The 24,826-nt window shown below is 41.7% G+C and overlaps 1 protein-coding gene across 4 annotated transcripts in view; it reads right to left on the reverse strand.

The window, feature by feature from the left end:
• LOC122537544 (protein grainyhead-like) overlaps window positions 1-23,088 on the reverse strand; it is a 195,060-nt gene extending 171,972 nt beyond the window's left edge. Inside the window, exons 1-3 of one of the 4 annotated variants that reach the window (XM_043670786.1) lie at window positions 21,576-23,086; window positions 17,868-18,178; window positions 108-874 (exon numbers count right to left, since the gene is read on the reverse strand). In XM_043670786.1, the coding sequence (XP_043526721.1) occupies window positions 108-874; window positions 17,868-17,930 (830 nt within the window). In that variant the 5' untranslated portion in view covers window positions 17,931-18,178; window positions 21,576-23,086. Of the gene's footprint in view, window positions 1-107; window positions 875-17,867; window positions 18,179-21,575 lie in introns of all 4 variants that reach the window. The other 3 variants (XM_043670785.1, XM_043670784.1, XM_043670787.1) reach the window with 3 other exon arrangements.
• Window positions 23,089-24,826: the final 1,738 nt, after the last annotated feature.

Genomic DNA, 24,826 nt, shown 5'->3' on the forward strand with positions numbered 1-24,826 from the left:
AGTCGGTCTAACGTGTTCAATTTTCCTCTCAAATCCATATACAAATTCCACCTTGAAGAAAAAGAAAAAAAAAAAAAAAAAAAGAAGAGGAAAAAAAAGATACTCACCCGGCGCGGAGGGAAGCAGCGGCAGCAGCGGTGAGAGTGAGTTGTTGAGCGGCGGCAGCCCCGGCCGCGGGGTCAGCGGCGACCAACTCGGACAGAACCAAGACGGTGGTGGTGGTGGTGGCCGCCCCGCAATTTGGCACCGTGGCGTTCACAGCGTGGCGTACGCTCGGTGGAAGATCGTCCTCGTGTTGCAACTGCAGCTGAGGATAATGATGGAGGTGTAAGGCGGTGGTGGCTGAGCCAGACCTGGGCGTCACACAGGCCGGTGGTAAGAGTCCAGCTCTCGTGACCGCGGAGGGTGGCGACGGTGAGGGTGGCGACGGCGGCGGAGGCGGATACTCGACCACCTGAACGCGGTCCGCCTCGTTCTCGTAGATGATCTCCTTGTCGTGCGTGTACATGACGGTTTTCTGGCCGTCGTTGTAGATCAGATCGATCATCTTGTGCTCGCCGACGCCAAGCGTCGCGTTGGCGGCCGCTGGATCAGCGCCGGGCGTCACTCGCCCGTCAGCGTCGTCCGCGGCACGTTGCTGCACCTCGTCCGGGTCTGGTTGGATGTGCTGTTGATGATGATGGTGGTGGTGATGGTGATGATGACGATGATGGTGATGATGGTACTTGGGGTGGAGAGAGTGTACGGTCGCCGGCTCGTGGAGGTCTAGCACGTTCACCGGCTGCATCGTGGCCAGCAGCACCTGTTGCTCGCTCTCGTTTTGATTCTGATTGCTCAGCGAGGAGGACGCCGGGGACACTGGCCCCTCCTGCACCTAACACAGTGAACGTTTGTTTTATTGTTGTGGACAAGCGTTTGCGCTTCGAGGAATTTGAAAATTTAGAAATTTCGGCGATTTGGAGATACTGAAGTTCAAGAGTGTTGGAGGTTAATGAGTTTGAAATTGGCGTCTTGAAACTGGGAAATAGACGAATTTAAGCACTCGGAAATTTTGGTGTTCGGGCCTTGGAACATTTGGGAGATTTGGGAATTTTCGATCTTTCTGAATTTCAAGATTTGGAAATTTGGGTACTCGGAGTTCTGGATATTTGGAAATTTGGACGTTCGCAGAGTTGGGCGTCTGTGGATTTAGAAATATAAAAATTTGGGCGTGTAAAAGTTTGCCTGTTTGGAAATTGAGAAATATAGAAATTCTGGTACTCGACAATTTAGGAATTTGGAAATTTATGTCGTTGCGAATTTAGGAATTTGGAGATTTGAGCATTCGAAAATTTGGACATTTGGAAATTTGGGCGCTTGCGTATTTAGATCTTTGGAAATACGAAAATATAGAAATTTAAGCTTTTGAAAATTTTGGTATTTGGAAATTTAGGCTACTGCAAACTTGAAGAATTGAAAATTTAGACCCCCGAAAAATTAGAAATTTGAAAGTTTGCATATCTGGAAATTTGGAACTGTAGAAATACGTTTATAAATTTTACGTTTAAGTTAAAGGGAAGTTTATGTTTTAAAGAAAGGAAAAATATAACAATTTTCTGGAAATTTGAAAATTCAAGTATTCGAACTTCTGGAATTTTAGTTACCCAAGAAAACATCAAAAATTTTGTCGCAGTTCCTTAGCTGCTACTAAATACACGCGCAGGTCGAATATAATAGCTACTTTAATAAATATAAGTCTCGGTTTTTGCTGACTTTAACCGCTCGCGAACGTGATGACAGATAGTTTGCTGGAGTTCTAGTCGTAGTAGGAATATTCAAAGAAACTAAATAAGCGATCAGTTCAATTATGGTACTTACTTTTTCATTTGCTATTAAATCTCTCTTTTTATCAACGTTCTACGCCACTGAGGCGAATGTGAGTGCAGTTATCACGAGCAATTAGAAAAGTTCTGAAGACTCTGTCAGAATATCTTCGTATAACATAGATTGACACTTTCTCTTCTCTTACATAAATAAATAATCCAATCGTTATATATATACTTATCGTTTTATAAGTTACACAAGTGCATTGACACTTTTATACGTTCGATACGATTTTTAATAAAAATAAAAATTCGAATTTTTCAATTGAAATTTTTACGAATACAACTGAGCCAAGATCTGAAATTAAAATTCATAATCTCGGTTTCCTTAAGAATCGTGTTCTATTCTACGACCTACAAAGGGCTGGGAGAACAGTGGGTCGAGTTCAAGGAACAAAAGATGGTCCTCGGGGCCCCATTCAGGCGAGGGATTCAATACTCAGTCGCAATTCTTCGTAGGAGATTGGTTGACGAGGGTATAGACCGAACGTTTCAAAGAAAATCACAGGTCCTATACAAGATTAGAAATGGAACCATTCGGCGAATACTTTCAACAGATGACAGTAGACGTAGGTGAGGACGGCTTCGTGAAAGCTTTCAAGTAAGATGCTCGCGAAGCAATGCTCCACGATGTGAAGTTAGAAGCTTACATAAATAACAAGTTGCGTAACTAAATACATAATCACGTAGGTAAACTTGCGAATGTCGATGAACCAAAATAATTTCTAGTAATAACAATAATATTATGTACATAAAAATATATGTAGGTAAATTTGTGAATGCCGACGAATTAAAAATAATTAATAATATTCTTAGATAAACTTGCGTCGAGCGAAAATAATTTCTAGTAATTTCTATGACTGCTGAAATAAAATGAAATTATTACAATTCTACGTTGCAATTACAATTGCACAATTCAAATCGTAAAACGTGCTATTGGACAACGACATTAAACCAAGAATTTCGTCAGTGATGAACGATTGATTTGATTTTAAGCTAAATCGAGCTTCCCAATTATGCGAGCGTTCCTCAATTAATCGTGGTCGTGTGGCTACCATGAAATTGCCATTTTATCGATGCACGGTTCGCCGGTTCGCCGGTCACGGAAATTTATATTGCCAATACTTTATATGTATGTCGTAACGACGCACCGGTGTTTAACATTCTCGAACGTTCTCGAGTAAAACTCTCAAGCCAATCGCTTCGCGGAGACCAGTCCAGTCGAAGTCGAGTCTTCGGCGGGATATTTGAAACGACAGTCGCGTCTAGAGAATATTATTTTTGTTATAAATAATTATATAATTTTAATTATCGTAGTATTGTAATTTCATTATGCTGTAACAATCGAACCATATTGTTCGATACGACTAAGACTTTCGTTCGAACTACTTAAAAGATACAGCTGTTTTTGTCAAAGTTAACATTAATTTCTGCTTGGACGAAAGTACGATTGTATAAATCTACTTATTTTAATCGTCATTTAAATTATAGTGATTTATACGTAGAATATTTTGTATTTCAGTTGTTCCAGTGTCAACAAATATTTTTATTATTATATATAATATTATATATAATATATTATTATATAATATAATATATTATTATATATTATATATTATAATATTATAATATTATTATTATTTTTATTTTATATTAATATTTATTTTGTATTTTTATTTTATATTAATATTTATTTTGTACTTTTATTTTATATAAATATTTATTTTATATTTTTATTTTATATTAATATTTATTTTGTATATTTATTTTATATCAATATTTATTTTGTATTTTTATTTTATATCAATATTTATTTTGTATTTTTATTTTATATTAATATTTATTTTGTATTTTTATTTTATATTAATATTTATTTATTTTGTATTTTTATTTTATATTAATATTTATTTTATATTTTTATTTTATATTAATATTTATTTTGTATTTTTATTTTATATTAATATTTATTTTGTATTTTTATTTTATATCAATATTTATTCTGTATTTTTATTTTATATCAATATTTATTTTGTATTTTTATTTTATATCAATATTTATTTTATATTTTTATTTTATATTAATATTTATTTTATATTTTTATTTTATATTAATATTTATTTTATATTTTTACTTTATATTAATATTTTTGGATGACCAAAATCAATTATGTACACACATATATGTGACGTCCGCCGTAGTATTAATAATTAATCTCCTAGATGATATCTGGTAACATTTTTGATCTGCCAATATTTCTTCTCCCTCCCTCCCCTCCTCCTTTCTCGTTCCATCGGGCGATCAAAGATCAAAGTATCGTCACTCTTTCGATTTTCTAACGTAACGCATCGCGCGATCGATCCTCTTTTCGTCGCGTGAAATTCAGGGAACAACTCGCCGCGATCACTTTTCACAATTCCGCGGATTAATTCTCCGTTGGCGGATTTATAATCGCGTCGGGAGATCGCGATTCGAAAGTAGCCGCGTCGCGAAAAGTCCACAACAGACGGGACGATCGTTCGGTTTGCTTGTTCAGGTTGTCAAGCGGTTATGATCGATCGGTGAGTAAGTAAGTTTCGTGGTTGAAGAGGATCTTTAGCGTCGGAGTACGCGTCGCCCGGATTCCCAGAATTGGTTTCTTGAATGGTTTCTGCATCAGGTTCTCGGCTGACTCCGAGGAAATTGAGAATGTTTTGACAAATGGCCACTTGTGAGTAAAATGCAAAGGTCTTTAGAGATGAATGGATTTGCTCGACAGAATGGCGAATGTTTTCTTCGAGAATTCTTAATGTCGAATAACTTTGGAAGATGGAAGAAAATTCTATGTTTCTTTGTTATCTATGTTTCTTTGTTGTCTTGCATTATTTAATGCAGAGATATTAATTTTCATTGAGGCAGATTTCGTATTCTGTCTATCTTCGTTCTACGTCATTGAAATTATTTTTCAACTAATATTATTAATTACAATCCATCCTCTTGTGTCTTCACGTTCATTATTAATTACATCCAACCTGTCTTTGTTCATATGTAAATCATTACAATTTAAATGATTATCATCAACATTAGATTAGATTCATAAACAGAAGTCAATATTAATTTTGTCTAAAAAAATACGCGTGTCTTTTAAAACAAAAAATTCATCATATTAACGGGTTCTCATTCTGAACAAAATGTTTTTAAATCTCGAGTACATCTTTTTTCCCTTCACTAATTACTCCGTCAAGGACACTCTCATACACGCACAGAGTGGATGCGAAATACTGTTAAAAAAAAAAAAAAAGAAGAAGAGAAAGAAAGATGCAGCGAAAGAGGGACTCGAGCTGGAGTCATCGTCGTGCGGTCATTCTGCGAATCTTCCATCATGCTAACGATGTCGTTTGGAATTTCCCGCGCGTTTATGGGACTTTCCAATGGGAATCAGGCCGAATTGCCGCGAAGCTTCGCCTCCCGTTCTCTCGAACAGCGCCCCAGACGAGCGAGCGTGCAATGTCATTTACGATCATGCACCGTCCATTAACATAATTAACAATATCGTGAGTCATCTGGTTAATATTCGAGTTTCACCGGCGGCGAGTCATCGGTCGTCTCGAGCATCGGTCAACCAACATGATAAGTTATTTTTTCAGCGAATACCTGCTGCCCGTTGATTAATGACGATCCCAAGTTGTTAAGGTTGAATTTATTCGAAAAAAAGTTTTTCTTTTTCGTTTAGAATGTAACAATAACACGTTAAGTGTTTCGTTCTTTTTCTTTTCTTTTTTTTTTTTTTCTTAGGTTTTGCTCTTTTATGCTCTGAAATTATCTGACACGAAAGGATTTTTAAAATATCAGATCTCAATTCGATCTTTTCCTTTTAAGCGAAACTTTTGTTAGAAAAAATTTTCCAGAATGGGAATACTTGTAAGTTGAAATTTTTATCCTCGGAGGAATCGTCGTTTTTCCTCAGAAATAAAACTTTCTGTCTCTAAGGACTTCTTCGAAGTATGGAAATTTTGGTTGGAAAATATTTTCTGGAATACAAACAACTCCTTCACGTTAAATTCAAATTTAAATTTCTGTTCTTTAGATTGACCTTAAATTCAAATTTAAATCTCTGTTCTTTAGATTTCCATCGTTTACCTTCAGAAATAAAATTTCTGCTCCTAAAGTACAAAATTTCTGTCGAAAAAAGATTTTCCAGAATGCAAATATCTTGTTCGCACTTATGACCTTAGATTTAAATTTAAATTTCTATCTTCGAAAGTGTAATTCTTTCGAAGAACATTCTCAAAATATAAAAATACACACCACGTGATATCAAAATCTTCTCAGTGTACAGAGAACGTCTGTCATTTCTCGTTTCTCGAGTTTTACCCTCGGAGGACCATTCGTTCCAATTAACTGTCTCAAAAAAAAAAAAAAAAAAACAAACCTGCGAACATACGACACCCATACGAGGGGTTGGTGCTTGAAGAATATTAATCAACTGAATTACGAACGCTTCCGCGATCGCGACACGACGTTAAGTACTTGTCCGGTGAAAGCGTGTACCAACTTCGTTTGAAATCTAATCGCTGCTCGCCAGGGAAATTTATCGTGGCCGTGTGTGTGTGTGTGAGCGCGTTGACTAGCAAAACAGGCCTGGAACCTATTAGTTTTACACGCGCCAGCATCGACACCGATGGATGAAAACGGTGGAAGAGGAGTGGGAGAAAGAATCGTTAGGAAGAAGAGATTCGTTACGCGTGTAGCCAGCTCACGAATACACGTTTTGCAGTACGCGCGGCGTGTGACTCCTCCAAAGAATGTTATCTCGGGATTATTTATGAAATAAACGTGTACACGACAGGGTGTCGAACGACGGCCTTGTACTATAGATTCAATCTAGTATCGCTGTCAAGGTAGGGGATTACGTAACCACGGGCATCGCGATAGTACTTCAACGGAACGTTCCTTCGTTCGTCGAGAGTTATTAGACGGTGATTGGCCTTGTGCCTGACTCTCTCAGTCTCTTTTTTATTTCTTTTTCATTTTTTTCTCTTCTCCCTTGGTTCGTTCTGCAATCGATTTCAAATAATAATTTTCGAATCTATCTGTCGAACAGATGATGCCTTCTAATGATCTTTTTCTACATCGTATTTCTTCTCTCTTGAATAATCGCCGTAGCCTCTTAATTATTCTCGATCGTTGCGCAAGTTTGCCTCAAATGATTTCATTCTATTCTTTTATTTTCTTTTTTTTTTCATTTCTTTCTCTTCCGACTAACCGATTTCGTTTATCTATTTATCGAACCGATTTATTTCATCGACTTCTAACGACTCTCTCGGTTCCTTTTTCAATTGAAATGAACTTTGCGTAGTTCTCTCGATTATTCTTGCAAGTTTGTTTGTTTGAACGGTCTTATTTTATTTTTTCGTTTTTCGATCGAACTGAGCGATTGATTTCCATTGGCTTCATTCTTTCTTGACACTACCAAAATGGTCAAAATGACCAATTCGTGATTTTTGTTTTATTAGAAATTTTATAGACGTAAAACAGCGTATTTTTTAGTGATTTTGTTAGTTTTTATGTAAAATGTATAAGAATAAAAGCTTGTGTACTCTATAAACTCGTATTATAAAGTTATCTACCATTAGGTACCATTTCTCGTACGTTAATGTCTCTAATGTCTTTTATGTTTCAATTGTTTCAGTGTTAATTAACTCTGTAACTGATTCCGACTGTTTCTCATAGTTGCGTAAGTTTACTTTTAATTTCCTTTTTTCTTCTTTCTGTTTCTGATTTCGAACTTGTTTTCGGATGCTCTTCGTCATCGCGTAAGCACATTCCGAACGAATGATTCCACACGATATTTAGGTTAGGTTCCATGGATGATGGAACATGGCTTACAACTTTGTTTTCATCGCGAGGTGGAAAGTTATGCGGTGAAGATAAAGTTTCGCGAGGCAAAACTTAAAAAATATTTACAACATTCTAATACGTGCAATACACGTAATCACTGTATACATCAATTATACATTGTATATATCAATTATACATATTAACCTATTGCGCTGTGAATAACGTGCCACGCACGTCGAGAATTTTTTCTCTCAAAATTGTAATATTCTCTCAGCTTTAATTACATTTGAGTAAAACAAAATAGGCAAAAAAAACAAATGATAAATTTGTTAAATTACTTCTCAGTAATTTCTATCCTTCAGTAACATCGTACCGACGAGTTCAATAAAAAAAAGAAAGCGACGAGTTATTGCATACGGTCACTCGTTATGGTCCGCAATTGGTTGCTAAGCGCAAGTTGTTAACCTCTTGCGTTGGAATTTTTCATCTCAAAAATTGCAACATATTTTCTCAGTTCTAAGTGTAATTTAAGTAAAACAAAATAGGCGAAACAAACAATAAATTTATTACTTCTCGATAATTTCTGTCCAGTGATATCATACCGAAGAAAGCGACGAATTATTGTATACGGTTCGGTCACTCGTTACGGTCCGCAAGTGGTTGAACATACGTCAGCTCCCGAAAGAGCCTCCATTTTCCACAGCTGGAGAAAAATAAATCGATCCAATCTGCGACTCAATTAGCGTTTTACGAAAAATAAAAAGAGCCAATTAGCTTCCAATTGAAAATAATCACTTCGTTCCATCATCTATCGCCCAAGTGTCAATTACACACCGTAGACGTCCGAGCGATAGGAGCGGTGGCAACCATCTCACGTACCCGGTAGATTTTCGTTATCTCGCGAGCAACCTGAGGGGATCTGCCTGAAACCTCTCCATCGATCGAGCCGAACAGTAAATAGAAAAACGAGCCGAGGGGTCGGTAGCGGTTTCCGAGGGATCGTCCGCCTTCTAACAGAGGCTAGCGTCTGTTTACACGCAAGAACCGGCTGATAATAACAGTTAATTGGCCTGCTGGCCGTGAGAGACTGTTCCAGGTCGGGCGATACTCCTCCGAGGCCGAGCGGATACTCTCGCGACCGCTGCTCGCGCGTCTTCGCGCCGATTTCTTCTCGAGACTCGCTCGCTCGCTCGCTGCCGATCACGCGGTCGTTCGAATACGCACCTGCGCCCCGTACGTATTTTACGCGGAATCGTTAAGGGCTTTTCTTTCGTCGGTGCAACGCAGGCTCTAACTCAGCTCACATCGGAGAGCCTTCTTCATTGTTACACGCGGTCCTCTCTCGCAGCAAGGCTCCACGCAGCATCCCACCACGCCTTGGACCGTGTACGCGATCGTCCGAGGGTTTCTGCTCATCCGCGCGTTGAATCCTTGTTATATCGAGCCGCTCTTTCTCTTCCGATGCCTCTCCTCTAGCTTTGTTCACTCGCGGAACACTTGTCAGCGTTTCTGTTATTGTCGCGGTCGTTTCTTTACGCCCACCCTTTTTCTTTTTCTTGTTTCTTTGTCTTTTTTCGTTATATTTCTGGATCTTTTGACGAATTTCAAATGGACTGAACTTTCCACCTTTCGTTTCTGAGCTGGTTGGGATTTCTTGGCGAAGAGAATTTCGAGTTTTCTTCGTCAGACTGAACTTTCTCCTTGGACTGGCTGCACTAGTGAAGTTGGAAGTTCGATAGTTGGGAGACTTGGAGACACTGGAGATGTTGATGTTCGCGAGTTCAGGCGTTTGAAAATGGATGTTTGTTCAATGTAAGAATTTGGAAATTTAGGAATTCGGGAATTAGATCGTTTGAGGATTTGGATTCTTAGGAATCTCAGTATTTCCAAGAATTTAAATACTTGGAAGTTTGGATCTCTGCGAATTTGGAAATTTAGAAATTTGGGAATCAGGTCGTTTGAGGATTTGAATTTCTGGGAATCTTAAAATTTCCAAGAATTCAACTACTTGGAAGCTTGAACTTTTGCGAATTTGGACATTGAGGAATCGGGAATTAGATCGTTTGAGGATTTGGATTCTTAGGAATCTCGGTATTTCCAAGAACTTAAATACTTGGAAGTTTGGATCTCTGCGAATTTGGAAATTTAGAAATTTGGGAATCAGGTTGTTCGAGGATTTGAATTTCTGGGAATCTTAAAATTTCCAAGAATTCAAATACTTGGAAGCTTGAATTTTTGCGAATTTGGAAATTGAGGAATTCGGGAATCAGGTTGTTTGAGGATTTGGATTCTTGGGAATCTCGGTATTTTCAAATTTAAATACCTGAAAGTTTGGGCCTTCGCGAAATTGGAAATTTGGCAATTCGGATTGCTGCAAATCTAGGCGTTTGAAAATTTGGATATTTAGACATGTGAGCCCTCGCAGATTCACAGTGAAATTTATTTTTATTAAATGAAACAACTGTAAAATAATCACTTTTAAATAATGACTGAAGAAAGACGTAATTGTTGAATCAGAATTCACTTACGTCTGACACAACATTTTTTTCTTGCAACTTTTGACAGATACCTATTTAGTTTCCATTTAATTTGATTCGAGCAACGTGAAATGAGCGCCAACACTAGCCAAGAGGATTCAGGTACACTTTCGAACGTTCAATCAGCCGCGCGATTTCGAATCGTTCGACGACGTTAAGCCCGCTTCGCCGAATGGCTCTTGTAATTGTTTCTAATTGTTTATTAGCCGCGAGGAACTCGTGGATCGGTGTTAAGTTTCGTTAAGTAACGAAAACGTGGCGCGTCTATGATCCGAGATAAATTACTGTTATTAGTCGTATATCCATGCGTTTTACGCCCGACGAACTTCCTGCCTCTATTTCCAGTCACAGTAATCACGAAAATATCCGTGTGATTGTTCGTCGGGTTGTGTTTTCTTCTTTTTTTTTTTTTTTTTTGTTTTATTCAGACGTTGCTTGGCGTATATCGGACATCGTGAGTGGTGGCCGCGGGCGAGCCAAGCTAAATGGAATTGCTAGGAACGCTTGTCCACGATCGTATTATTATATCTCCATCGTTTATTTCTCCTTTCTTTCTACCTCCTCTTTCTCTTCGCGGTAAACAGACTCGTTATTTCACTTACGATTTATATGCTTTTTCGGCTCGTTTCACGCACGTTGAGAATCGCACGCATCCCTCTCCTCCTCCTCCCTATTTTTCCAATCGTCAGTGGAATCGGGAATTTTGTATTGACAGGCTGAGAAGAGTCGAGAGTTTATGAAATTGGGAAATTCAGGCACATCGGGAATAGAAGAGTGAGAATTTGTAGTTTGGGATTTTGAAATGGAAAAGTTTCAAATTGAATATTTTAATATATGTAAATTAGAATATTTGGAAATCGGAATATTTGAAAATTAAAATATTTGGTAATTTTAATATTTGAAAAATTAGAACATTTCGAAATTTTAATATACGAAAATTAGAATATTTGAAAATCGGAATATTTGAAAATTAAAATATTTGGAAATTAAAGTTAAAATATTTGGCAATTTTAATATTTGAAAAATTAGAACATTCCGAAATTTTAATATACGAAAATTAGAATATTTGGAAATCGGAATATTCGAAAATTAAAATATTTGGAAATTAAAGTTAAAATATTTGGTAATTTTAATATTTGAAAAATTAGAACATTCCGAAATTTTAATATACGAAAATTAGAATATTTGGAAATTTTAATATTCAAAAATTACAATATTTAAAAATTAGAATACTTGGCAATTTTATTATTTGAAAAATTAGAATATTCCGAAATTTTAATATACGAAAATTAGAATATTTGGAAATTTTAATATTCAAAAATTACAATATTTAAAAATTAGAATACTTGGCAATTTTATTATTTGAAAAATTAGAATATTCCGAAATTTTAATATACGAAAATTAGAATATTTGGAAATTTTAATATTCAAAAATTACAATATTTAAAAATTAGAATACTTTGCAATTTTAATATCCGAAGATTAGAATAGTTGGAAATTGGAATATTTGGCAATTTCAATATTTGAAAATTTCAATATTCGAAGATTAGAATATTTAGAAACTTTAATAATTAAAAATGGAAATATCTGGATATCCTAATGCTCGAAAATTAGGATATTTCGAAAGTAGACTATTCGAAAATTAAAATATTTGGAAATTTTAACGCTCGAAAATTAGAATGTTCGAAGACTTGAAAAGTCCAAAGGTTCCAAAATTCAAAACTACTCGAGAATTCGGAAATATTGAGACTCGAAGATCTTCCCTCTTCAGACAGGGAAAAAAAATTCTTAAAAATTCATTCGTCAGTTGATAAATTCACTTTGGAAAATTCGAAGCGTTCGCTCTTGTCCAGTGATTCTGTTCATCGGACGTTCATAAGCTCATCGGAGGGTCATCAATCACAATTTGAGAGCAAGAAGCAAGCAATATCGTTGACATTACGACAGTATTCGCGTAATTATCACGTGCACGGATCCGTCCACTGTGTACAGAGCGATAAATCATTCTTTTTTCTCCCACGATATCTGGTAGCTCTCGTTCTTGGTAGCTGCAGAATGAAACAAAAATTCTTCCACCGCCATTATCTTTGATTGATATCTCCACAACTCTCTCGCTAACCATTTCTTACTACCATTATTCCGTTCCCATTATACACTACTCAGAATGGTTAGGACAACCATCTTTTTGCTAGGAAAAAAAAGCGATCAGTTGTTCCCCTGATTCTTTTGGATCCTCGCAATTGCCGATTTCATCGCTTTTATGCTTTAATCGATCACGAGTCGTCTCTGGTTTTAACTAGTGTTTCGTCACTATCTCTTCCATGAGTTTAGGGAATTCTAACTCGTTCGAATTAAACTTCATTGAAATTAACGTATATAATAGATTCACTAAAAATGATATATATATATCAATTTCTATTGAGATATGGATATTCCTCTTCTACCTTTGTTCTTGATTTAACGATTTCTAGATTTGAGGATATTGGGGAAATTTGTAGATCTACAATTGGACGATCCGAAATTTAAAAGTTTGGAAATAGAGAGCGCGGGAGATTTGAATGTTCAAATGCTCGAAAGTCGAATGTTAGAAAATTGGAGGATTGGAAAATCCGGACAAAAGCAAAGAAAGAGAAATAAAAGATACCCGAAACTTGTCGAAAGACCACATTAAAGCATCAAAGTTACTGATGAAGTTAAAGAGAAAAACATTTTAAAAAAAAAGAGGAAAACAGTCCTTAAAAAAAAATTATCACAACGAACAGATTTCCTATTATCATCGACTCTTCCATTCTTATCATCGACGATGGTAGAAAAATCGAGCAAGAAAAGGTCGAGAATGGGAGTCTGGCGGATTCTATTAAGTAATCTCTGTCGATTACTTGGACAATGAATAGCACGATTTGATCATCGAGCATTACGGTCCAACTTTTGTATCAAGTACACGCGAAATCCGGCGAGTCATTGTACACACACAGCGAGAAACGTCTTCCTCCTCCTCTTTTTCCTTCTCTCTCTCTCCCCAACCGAGTGATTCGAGACTTTTTCAGCTACGCTCGCACACGAATCGACGACGATCGTTTGCCTTCGGTGTTTCACGAGAGTTCGGTGTGCCACGATGGAAAATTTTTTTTCATGTGAAAACAGAAATTCTCATCGATTTCCAACGAGATTGAGAAAGAAAAAAAGAGGATCTGTACGGATTTATTAAATTTAATGGACGAAAGACTTGAAAGTTTCATTACGATCTGAAATGATCAATGTTAGATGTAATTAATATGAGAACAATTAACATTAAGTGAGTAATAACTTTTGGAGCTGTCAGAGACTAGAGGACGTTTTTAATAAAAATACGCTACGATTAGATAACATCGCCAATGTTGAATAATATTGGAATAATCGACATTTAAATTAATAATTGTAACGGAACGGATCAACATTAGATACGAATTAATATCAGAGTAATTAATGTCAGATGATTGATATTGGAGCATTAGTAATTAGTTAGTAGACATGCCAATGTCGCGGGGTGCTTCAGGCAAAACTAGTTCCATTACGGTTATATAACAGTGGAGTAATTAATAACTACAATTGACAAGTTTGAAATATATATATATATATATATATATATATATATATATATATATATATTTGTTGCAAGAAATAGAAGAAATAATCCTTCATTTATGTGAATTTCCAAAAATCAATTCTAAATTCGTAAAATTCTCTAATCTCAGGTATAATCGTTTCGATCCGCCAGCTTCTCAAATTCGCTATAAACTGTCAGTAATCAATTTTTCCCGATTCGAGCGACAAGAAAGAACGCCACGTCGGCGTTCCATCCGATTACAGTGAATCGTATCGCCGAGTCGCGTTCACGAACGAGATGAAGCGTAATAATTCCGACAGGGATTTGGCCCCGGTAACGTTCTCGAGCCTCGCCGAGGATTCCAAGGGGAGAGCCACCATACTCCAAGCAGTCTTCAGCCATTGTGGAGCAACGCCACGCAACTAACGGGCTCTCGTCCTACAGAGTTTCACTTTTAAGCGGACAGGTATGCTATTGTCGAGGTTAAAAACCTTGCGGCCAGGTGACAGTGAAAATCTTTTTCTCAGGCTTCTCCTCTCTTCTCTTCTCCGCTCCTTTCCTACGGGGTGTGGCCGCAACCTAACAACGATATACACATCACCCACTAAGGCCGATAAGTTACTGGAATTCGTTTAGAGATTCCTTTTTTCCGAGGGTTCGGCCTCCACGTGAAATGGGATCCCGTAACGATGGGCGTCCCCCCGTCGTTCTCGAATCCATAAAAGCTTCGCTTCAACTTCCTTTTCGAGAGTCTCTTGTTTTATACTTGGAGAGGATCTTATCTTTTGTCTTTGCCTGTCGGGTCATCTATCTTCTAGAAGAGAAGAAGATAGTTCTGTTCCTTTTTCTTTCTTTCCTTTTTGGTTTCTTTTTTTTTCTTTTTACACTTTGTATCTTACACTTTTGAATTTTGGTAGGATGATTTTATTTTATGATTGTAGTTTATTCTATATATTTTGTTTTTAAATGCTGATTGTGGCGTGCATGGTAAAAGAATTCGATGGTAACGAAGTTATTCTGAAGAGAAGGACAAACCAACGAGTATCTAATATACGGCTTTCTATACGCTCGTTTCTCCAAAAAACGTGTCGTGAAAGGAAGGTTCACGATCTATGACGTGCCTCTCCTCGCGCCAGACCCGCGAAACATCTTCGCAAAGACAAACAAGACAGCGTGACTAGCACGGGGTCAACGAATCCTCGAGCGGTTTTACTCTCTTCAAACAAGAGCTCGAAGCCAAAATCAATCCCCGTCTAAACCAACCAGACTGCTCACGGCCGGGAGTAAACACGGAGGATCAAATGAAGAAAGAAAAGAGAATGAAAACGAGGCAGGAGAACGGGGACACGTACGTGTATAAAAATATAAAGCTACAAGAGTACAGAAATGTGAAGATACAAAAATACGATGAAATATGAAAACTATTTGATTTCTTCTTAATTAACTTCTTAATTAGGAGAAAATTTATGTTTGACACAATTTGTTTGAAAAAATACTTCAAGTTTTGAACAGGATGTGATGGAAATTGTCATTGCGTACAGAAACATAATTTTTCGATCAAATTTTGTGTCAACACTGACGGTCATGTCTATTTCTATAAACACTTTGGAGTAGCTGAAACGAGAATACCAATAGTGAATTTTATTTAATATGAACGGCTAGATAAAATTACAAAACGAAAAATACGCTTTCATTGTAACAATATTGTAACCCAACATCTTACAGAAATTGAATATCTTTTCGCAAAAGTTGAACGTCTTCTCACAATACGACGAATCATTTTTCATTTGCCAAATTGAGTGCAAGATTCGAATGCAAGCATTCGAGGAATAAGAAAAACTAATTGTAAGAAGAAAAAAAAAAAAAAGAAGGAAACAAAGAAATAGATCAATCTCTCTCTTTGTGTAAAAAAAATTTTTCCCAAGAATAGTCGACAGTCGATTTCTGTAGGTCCACTTTGAGTCTCGTTCATCACCGGCACGCTGCGGCGTCTCAGGGTCGTTCCAGAAGTTCCACGGCTGGAACAACGGCAACCGGCAATAATCTCGTCGGTCCGCCATTCTCGTTATTTCACGCAACGGGTGGTACCGACGAAACGACGGTGGAAGGGGTGGGAGAGGGGCCAAGAGCGAAAGAGAAAGGGAGGAAGGTCAAACGATGACCCACGCGAGAAGAAACCCACGAAATCATGCCATTGCATTCCGTGAATCGTCGAAATCAAATGAGAAACACGAGAGCCATCCACGAGAGGGCTTTGGTCACGAACGATCCCCTTTGTGTTGCTACCAAAAAAAAAAAAAATCCTCGAAATCTGACAAATATCCTGGAACTCGTTCGAAATTACAATAATCGTGCCTCGACGAACGTTTGTTTTCGGCGAGACGCGAGAAATTGATTTCTCGTGCGAACGGGACTGACATTCCGGGCGACGTAGCGAAGAAATTAATTTAATTTCTTCGAATTTAACCACTTGCGCTGGCAACCGATTGCGGACCATAACGAGTGACCAAAACCGTATACAATAATTCGTCGCTTTCTTTTTCTATTGAACTCATCGGTATATCACTGGATAGAAATTATTGAGAAGTGATAAATTTATTATTTGCTTTGCCTGGATTATACTTGAATATACTTGGAACTGAGAAAATATTGCAATTTTGGGGACAAAAAATTCTCGACGTGTGCATGGCACGTCATTTGAGCGCAAGAGGTTGAGGCTTCTTTAACCACTTGCGGTGACTGCGGACCATAACGAGTGACCAAAACCGTGTACAATAATTCGTCGCTTTCTTTTTGAATTCGTCGGTGCGATATCACTGGATAGAAATTATGGATAAGTGATAAATTTATTATTTGCCTGGATTATATTTAAATACTTAGAATTGAGAAAATATTGCAATTTTGGGGACAAAAAATTCTCGACGTCCGTGGCACGTCATTCCAGCGCATGAAAACTTCTTAACCAGCTGCGCTCGCAACTGATTGCGGACCATAACGAGTGACCAAAACCGTATACAATAATTCGTCGCTTTCATTTTGAATTCATCGATATATCAGCTAATAGAAATTACTAAGAAATAATTACTAAAAAGTGATTTATTATTTGGTTTATCTGGGTTACATTTAAATATACTTAAAACAGAAAATATTGCAATTCTAGCGCAAAAGGTTAACCATAATTCGTCGCTTTCTTTTTCTATTGAACTCGTCGGTATATCACTGGATAGAAATTATTGAGTAATAAATTTATTATTTGTTTTGCCTGGGTTATATTTAAATACACTTGAAACTGAGAGAATATTGCAATTTTGGGATAAAATGTTTCAACGCAAGAGATTAAAAGCTATTGCGAACAATTTTTCTCGCTTGATTTTATTTCCAATGTCGTTGAGCGTGCAAAACCCCAAATGTTTAAACGAAACTATCGCGAATAGCTTCTCCAAGGAGAAAACTTCGTCCAGCTCGAGAGTATTGAATGAAAATTCGGAGTTAAAATTTAGAATAAAATTTTCAACTATCGGCCGGTGAACAATCTCTTTTAATTAGTTCGAGAATATTTAATAGATAAAATTCGGAGTTACTCGCGAATAATTAAAGTTTAAAATTAAATTTTCAACTATTCCGTCGGTTGGCAAACAATCTCTTTCAACTAACTCGAAAATATTTAACAGATAAAATTCAAAGTTACTAGCGAATGATTAAATTTTTGTCGACTGGCAAATAATCACTTTCAACTGGCTCGAGAATATTTAATAAATAAAATTCGGAGTTACTCGCGAATGGTTAAACTTTAAAATTAAATTTTCAACTATTCCGTCGGTTGGCAAACAATCTCTTTCAACTAACTCGAAAATATTTAACAGATAAAATTCAAAGTTACCAGCGAATGATCAAATTTTTAACTATTTCCTCGACTGGCAAATAATCACTTTCAACTGGTTCGAGAATATTTAATAAATAAAATCCGGAGTTACTCGCGAATGGTTAAATTTTCAACTGTTCCGTCGGTTGGCAAACGTTTGAAGTCAGTGAGAAATGAGAGAAAGTAACTGAAGATGAACTAACCGGGGATAGAGCCTCCTGCATGTGCAGGGGTGCGTTGTCGGCCTCGTCGGTGCAAGTTGACATTCTCCCGCGCAGTCTTCCACTTCTCTTTCCAGTTCGTCTAATCGTGGCGTTCTTCTTACCCTCCAAAGCTTCCCACCTTCGCTTCTGCTTCGATCTTCTCCGCGGCGGTCGACTGACAATCGTCTGCTAGCTGTACGCGAACGTACGGGTTCCTGGCATCAAGAGTTGAGGGATTGCGTATCACAGTCTTCTGCTGAGCGTTGTATGGCACTTGATTGAACAATAGAAGAGGAGCAGCCAGCGAGGACCTGCGAAACGAACCGGGAAACAAACGAGAAATTCAACGATCCTCCGCTTCCTATAACTATATATTTTTATCATTTACGACGAATTCTCGTCGTAATGCGTTGCGATCGTGTCGTTGAGAATGTTTCGAACGGTCGAATTCCGGTTCGCCAAGGCGAGGAAAGTAAAAATGTAATTGACACGTTGTTTGCCACGCGAGCTTCCGAGTTCTACATGAGTCACACGAAGGCCACAGTTTATCAATATCCGAGTGCAGAGAAAATCAGTGATGTCACAGCGTTTATTTATTGAAATTTACCTCGGATTCGATGACTATTTACGACGTTCAATTTTACGATCAATTATCCAGCGCGGTAAATTGACTCGCTCTCTCGGCAGAGTTTATATTTATAGCAACGAGCTCCTTAAATTTTTCATTGAAATTGTTGCAAAATGCGCTCGATGATTTTCACGCTTATTTACACGCTCAAAGTTTCTTGCCGGCTCGAAATTAACCCTTTGCCTCACGATCTTTCGAAACTGCAACATTTTACTTTAGATGAAACGTCATTCGCAATCTGTGCTTTCCGACATTCAACGAGTTTAAATAAAATTGCGAATTGAAATGTGCTCTTTCTTTCGAAACGGCAACTTTATTGCAAGTTGTCGCAAGATGATGTATCAGCAAGACGAGGGATCAAGTGTTACAACATCGGTGGCTGGTAACAATGAATGGATTCGACGCTGAGTAAAAAACCTTTCCTCTCTTTCATCCTCGTTCAAACGTCCAACAAAGCGAACGAGCCGAGAAGAAGACGGCATTCTCGAGCACTCTCGGGAACTCTAACGTTCTGTGTCGCGTCGCACGATTGCGCAACGTGCAATCAGCGGGACCAGCTGGTCTCGCCTCTCCTCCATTCATTTGAACCGGCTACGAGGCCGGCACGTCAAACTGGAAACGGTTTCGCGGTCGCGGCTCTGATAGACAGGTGTAATAAACCGGCGTCGAAGACAGACAGTCAGACGAGCGAAACCGAGCCAGGCAGGCACTTGGAAAGTGAAAAGCTCCTGTTGGCCGCGTCTCTTTAGACCTCCTCTCCCTGATCTGGCCGCGAGATTCGAACGTGGCGAGGTCGAACAACCGGACGCCTTGGCGAAAGAGGAAGAAGAAAGGAAGGTGAAACAGGAAGCGCCGGGTCGCATTTTTGCCGTGCGGCAAGTCAGGTTGCGACGAGATCGGCGGAGGAATCAGGAAGGCCATCGGACGAGCGAAGGAAAGAAAGAGAGAGAGCTAGAAGGATTCAGAAGCCAGAATAGCAGGTTCGATGGCTTTTGGTCGATTCAGTTATCACGTGCGCGTCGGAACCAGGGAATCCGTGGACGTTGGCCATCAAAACCAGTCGGACACCACGGATTCCATCGTCCTCGTGTCGCGCCGTCGTATCCACCAGGTGGATGCACGGTAAGTGAAACCAGTTGGCTTCCCTCTTCATCGCCTCCTACTACGAGCGTGGCCAGAAGGAGGACAGGCCGCGTGAAACTGGAATTGGACCCGCTGGCCGGTGTAACGATAGACGTGCAAACGAGGAAGCAAGAAGCACCGAGGTAGCGATAGGAGAACCGAGCGACGCGCGGTCTCTGCATTTTGAAGCTCGACCTTGTTCGGCAGGAGAGTTTCCTCCCGATTTCGTGGAAGTGTGCGAGACACGCGGGTGCTCCTGGCTGAAACGATGATCACCGGGGCGGACTCGGGGAAGGAAGAACTCGCGGTGGCGAGTAAGAGAAACGCGGCTGGACGGATGAACCGGCCTACGTGCGCTAGAGAGAGACTCGTGGAGGAACAGGGTGGCGGGAAGTAGGTAGGTTGGTTGCCTACCCACTACGCGGAAGAAGGAGATTGGGGCGACTGGGGAGAAGGAGTAGGTACACGAAGCCGGTATACAACCGCGGACCGGAGACGAGAAGCCAGAGGAGCAGGTTCGGCCGGTCTAACCTGATTCTCAAAGGGAACCCTGCATCAGATTGGACCCACCTCCGTGGGTCCGTTTGTATTTCAAGTACCTGTACTCCCTCGCTCCGCGTCAGTGGACGATGCCTTCGGAGACGGAGGACTCCGGAGACGAGTCTTTGCCAAGAGGAACGAGCCTCTCCTCCTACAGCTACATACAGCTACGTCTGTCTCGTGGAAAAATGTCTGTCTGGTGTGATTCGGAACCTAGCCGAAGTCAGGTGTCTGTCGTTGTGCCATTTTGGATCTACCAATCGACGAATCGACAGAGTCGTTCGTGGCCGAGTGAGGTCATTCTACGAGTGGTCGGAGACGCAGTGAACGCAGAAATTCGAGAAAGAGAGAGAAAGAGAGAGAGAGAGAGAGAGAGAGAGAGAGAGGTCTGTCTTTCGAATTTCTCGACTCGGATCTGGCTGGAAAGTGGATCCAGCCAAGGGACAAGGATGTTCGATCGTTGGAGGGAACCCTCGAGAGAACGAGATGTTTGCTCGCCTCGCTGAGCGTACCTGGCCTACACCAGCCAAGTCAACGACGCGCTCTCCTCCTTTTTACTACCTGCGATCGTTTCAACTTTATGGAGGTGCTGTCCTCCTCCGTGCAGTGTTCCGGGAGTGAGAATTAGTGGCGTGTTCTCTGGCCGTGGGAAGGATCGGGGATTCATTCTCGCGATTAACAGGCGCGTCGTTGTTGTCTCTTTCGCCGGGCAAGAAAGAAGAATCGAAGGAGGAGAGACGAAGGAAAGAAAGGTGGACCGTTCGAGAACGTTCTTCGGAATCTTCGCGCTCGACACGACACGACGAACCAACCAATGGTTCACGTCGTTCACGCGAAACGTAAAGCCGCGTGGAAATGCGCGTTGCACGCGCGCGATTCCATCAGGCGGCCACCATTAAACTCGGGGCCAATTATACTCGCGAGTCTTCCATTCACTCGCTGCCGAGAGCACGCTCGTACGTACGTACGTTCGAACGCGCGCAATCGCCATTCTGAACGGCACACCGTATTTTTACCGTAGTAGCGCGCCGTTTTACGTAACCATTCGAAACTCTATCCTACGTAACGTACCTTTGGTATCTTACACCTCGAGCTGCGATCGAGAATCGATCTCGCGGGGGAAAAATATACGGAGGTTCGCAATCGTACGGAGACGCGAAAGAGAAAGACCGAGAGGAATTGAAACGGATCGATGGAAGAGAGAAAAAGAGAACCGGATGATTCCACTTGTCTTCGACGCGCGAGTTGTTTACCGGCGGCCCACCTGCGCGTCACCTGTGCGTCACCACGCAGGTAGCCGGTGAACATCCGTGGCGAAGAGGTCCGCTGCGTGGATCGACTTCGCGACGTCCAGAGAGAGAAATAGAGAGAGAGAGAGAGAGAGAGAGATATTCTAGTGACTAGATGATAATACTCACGTTGTCGGGGTTCGCGTGCAAAGAGAAACGTGTCCGAAGGGTGCGTCTGCAATCGTGGATCTCGCTGGATCGCAAGGGAGGAAGTGTTTCGGTGTGCATTCGAGGGTACAGGCCGATATCTTTCGAAGATGGATCGATGGCGGACCGATCGATCCGATGGTGATTAGAATCCGATCCGGTGGCTGAAAACCAGGTGGTTGGACGGTCGAGTGCGCGCGCGCCCGTAGACTTGTGTACGTACGTGGAGAGCAGTAGAAGAAGGTGGTAGAGAATGTGACGGTAGGTGGTAGGTCGAGGGGGTGCTGGTGGGGTGGCCGAGGGGGGAGGACCAACTACAAACTACTAAGCGTCCCTCCTGTGTTCCGGATCACATCTCCACGGATGACAGTGTCACCATCTTCCCGATGGATCGATCCGTTTCCATCCGCGAGTTTTCCACGAGCTTTCCTCGCGGAAAAGTTCTCTCCCCACCCTCTTCTCCACTGTCGCAGGTCAATCCTTCGTCAGTTTTCTCAGTTCCTCTCCCACGGACACGTACGCACGGTTTTTCGGTGGTTTTTACAACGGTTCGGTTCTTCTCTTCGCTGTCTCCGTCCTCTCGCGAAATGGTTGACTCGCCGATCGAGACTCGAAACTGGACACACTAGGCGAGACAGACACACTTGGCGTGACGCGGAGTGGCGCGGGGGGAAAAGAAGAAAGGAGACAATAGGAGACACCGTGAAACTCACAAAATTCACTCCGCGCACCTCATTATCCTCTGTTTCTGGTCCATTCCGCGACGCGTTCCGCCTCAGCCAGTCGCCAAGCGCTGGTATCGTTCCTTTCGCGCCTTCCACACCCCTCTTCGACGAGCCACGAGGATCCGGACCGTATACGGTTTTTCCAAACCGGATCGTCTGTTCACGATTCACACTTGTACACCGGCTTCAGGCACACGCGCACGCTCGCGCAGACCGCCGCTCTACCGACAACAACAGCAACGACGTCAACGCCGACGACCACGACGACAACGTCAACGACAACGACAACGACAACGACAACGACAGCGACAACAACGACGACGACGACGACGACGACGACGACGATGAACGCGACGGTGGCTTGTACAGACAGCAGGACGACATCGTCGCCGTGGAATCGCGAACGCGAGCGTACGATACCTCCGCGCGCGACAGATCGACCGACGTCGTGTGTGTCGAAGCCTCGCGACGTGAACTCGACGCTTCTCGTTTTCTTTTTTTTTTTTCGTTTTTCTTTCGCTCTGGGAAAACGGTGGAACCCTCTGCGTGGCGAGGAGGCGAACTCGTCGAGGGTGGAAACGGATGCACTACACCCCGAACTGTGCGGCCCAACAGGTAGAATTAAACCACCCAAAGTTTAGGCAGCCGCTGCAAGCAACAAACGAAGCAGCCTCACGGTGCTCTCTCGGATCGTTCTCTCTTCTCTCGGGATACGGCAACATGGCCGCCGTCGCCGCCGCCTCCCAGCATCCCGCTCTTGGCTCCGTGTCTCCTGCCCCCTCCGCCCCCCACCTCGCCTCTCGTTCAATGCCTCTGTCTCTCTCTTTCTCTCTTCTCTTCTGTAGCACACACGTTCGACTCCACGAACTGCCTCTCTTCTCGCTCTCTCTCTTTCTCTTTCTCTTTCTCTCGTTCCCCTGTTTCTCTTCCCCTTCCAACTGCTTCCATCTCTCTCCCTCTCAGCCTCGTACCACCTTCGTGCCCGTTTCCCTGACACGCGTTCGTTCTCTCTCCGTTTCTCCAGAACGTGGAGCCTGGTGTCAGCCTCCCTCGCTCCCGAATACGCGTCTCGCTCCACCCGTCTCTTCCACCTTCGCTTCTTTCTTCGTTCTCTTACCTGCGGCCACCCTACAACGCCTCCCCGTTCTCTTTCTCTTTTGATCAACTGTTCTCCTTCGACGCACGGCGAATCTCATTCTCTCTCTCTCTCTTTTTCTTCGACACCGCTCACCTCTCTCGTCGCCTACCTGCAGCAGCAGCAGCAGCAGCAGCGGCAGCCTTCTCTCCGCTGTACTCCCACTCCTTGCTTGGAAGAGAATCCAAGCAATAGGTACATACTTACACCGTGGCAGCTTGCTGAGGAGAGGCGGCGAGACGAAAGCCTACGGCTGGGTATTTCTTCTTCTACGCGTTCACCGATCTCTGTTGCTCGGCCAGCGTTCGGCTAAGGTAAGAGCGCTCAGGTGAGACGAGCAGCATCGGTAGAGTGTCTGGAAGAGAGAGAAGGACGCGACGCTAGCGAAAGGGTAGAGGGAGGATGAGAAGGAGGAGGGATCGGGAGAGACAGGATAGCCGGCGCACAGGTAGCCAACGCTGAACGAGGAGAGTACGAAGATGGTGGTACTTTGGCGCGACGGAGATCGGAGGAGCTTCGGTCTCCCAACGGCAACCGAAGCACGGATACAAACAGAGCATCGAGTCATCGGCGAGGCGGCCGGGGCTCTTGGCCACCCGGCATTATCGTGTCTCCGAGACTCGTCTCTGTCTCTCCTGTCTGTCGATCCGTCGTTCGTTCCTCCTCTGGCCTGCTACCTTGACAAGGATACTCGGGCCCACCTCGTCTCTCTGGAGGAGAGACGAGGACGTTGCTACCACACGCACGCGCGCACACATCCATATATACGGACGTTATCGTCCGCGCTCGCGAACGGAGCCACGTAAGGCTTTCTCCTTGTCCGTCTCGTTACCTTCAGAAGGATACCAACTCCTCGCCGGGAGTTGGCCGTCGCCGAGCCAAAGGTGAGGAGACGAAGAAGGAGGACGCTGCGTACGTAGATTATCGTAATTCTCCTGGCCCCTCGTCGTCGCCGCCGAGACCCTGGTCTCTCTATCTCTCTATCTTTCTCTCTCTCTCTCTCTCTCTCTCTCTCTCTCTCTCTCTCGTTCGATCCTCGAAGCGTTTCACCGGTATTCTCTCCCACCTTGAAGAGAACGATGTCCAAGATATCCGCGATACACCTATCCCGTGGACGTTCTATGAAGACTTAAGGTCGAACGAGGCCAAGGTTCGAAAACGGGAGACAAACAGAGACACGCGATTTATCCATTATCACCGTGTGTATTCCGGCTTCCGATTAGGACATTTCGTCGTCGCGTTCGCTCGAAGCTCGACTTTCTCTCCTCTGTCCTTTGTTCTCCACGATCTCTCGAAGGAGAGATCACCTCTTGGCGGCGTGGAGGCATGGCGGCGACGGTGGAACGATACCGGGCGTCCCTTCCCCTCGCTCC

Source organism: Frieseomelitta varia, unplaced genomic scaffold (genome assembly GCF_011392965.1).
Source record: "Frieseomelitta varia isolate USP_RPSP 00005682 unplaced genomic scaffold, Fvar_1.2 scaffold_912, whole genome shotgun sequence".
NCBI lineage: Eukaryota > Metazoa > Arthropoda > Insecta > Hymenoptera > Apidae > Frieseomelitta > Frieseomelitta varia.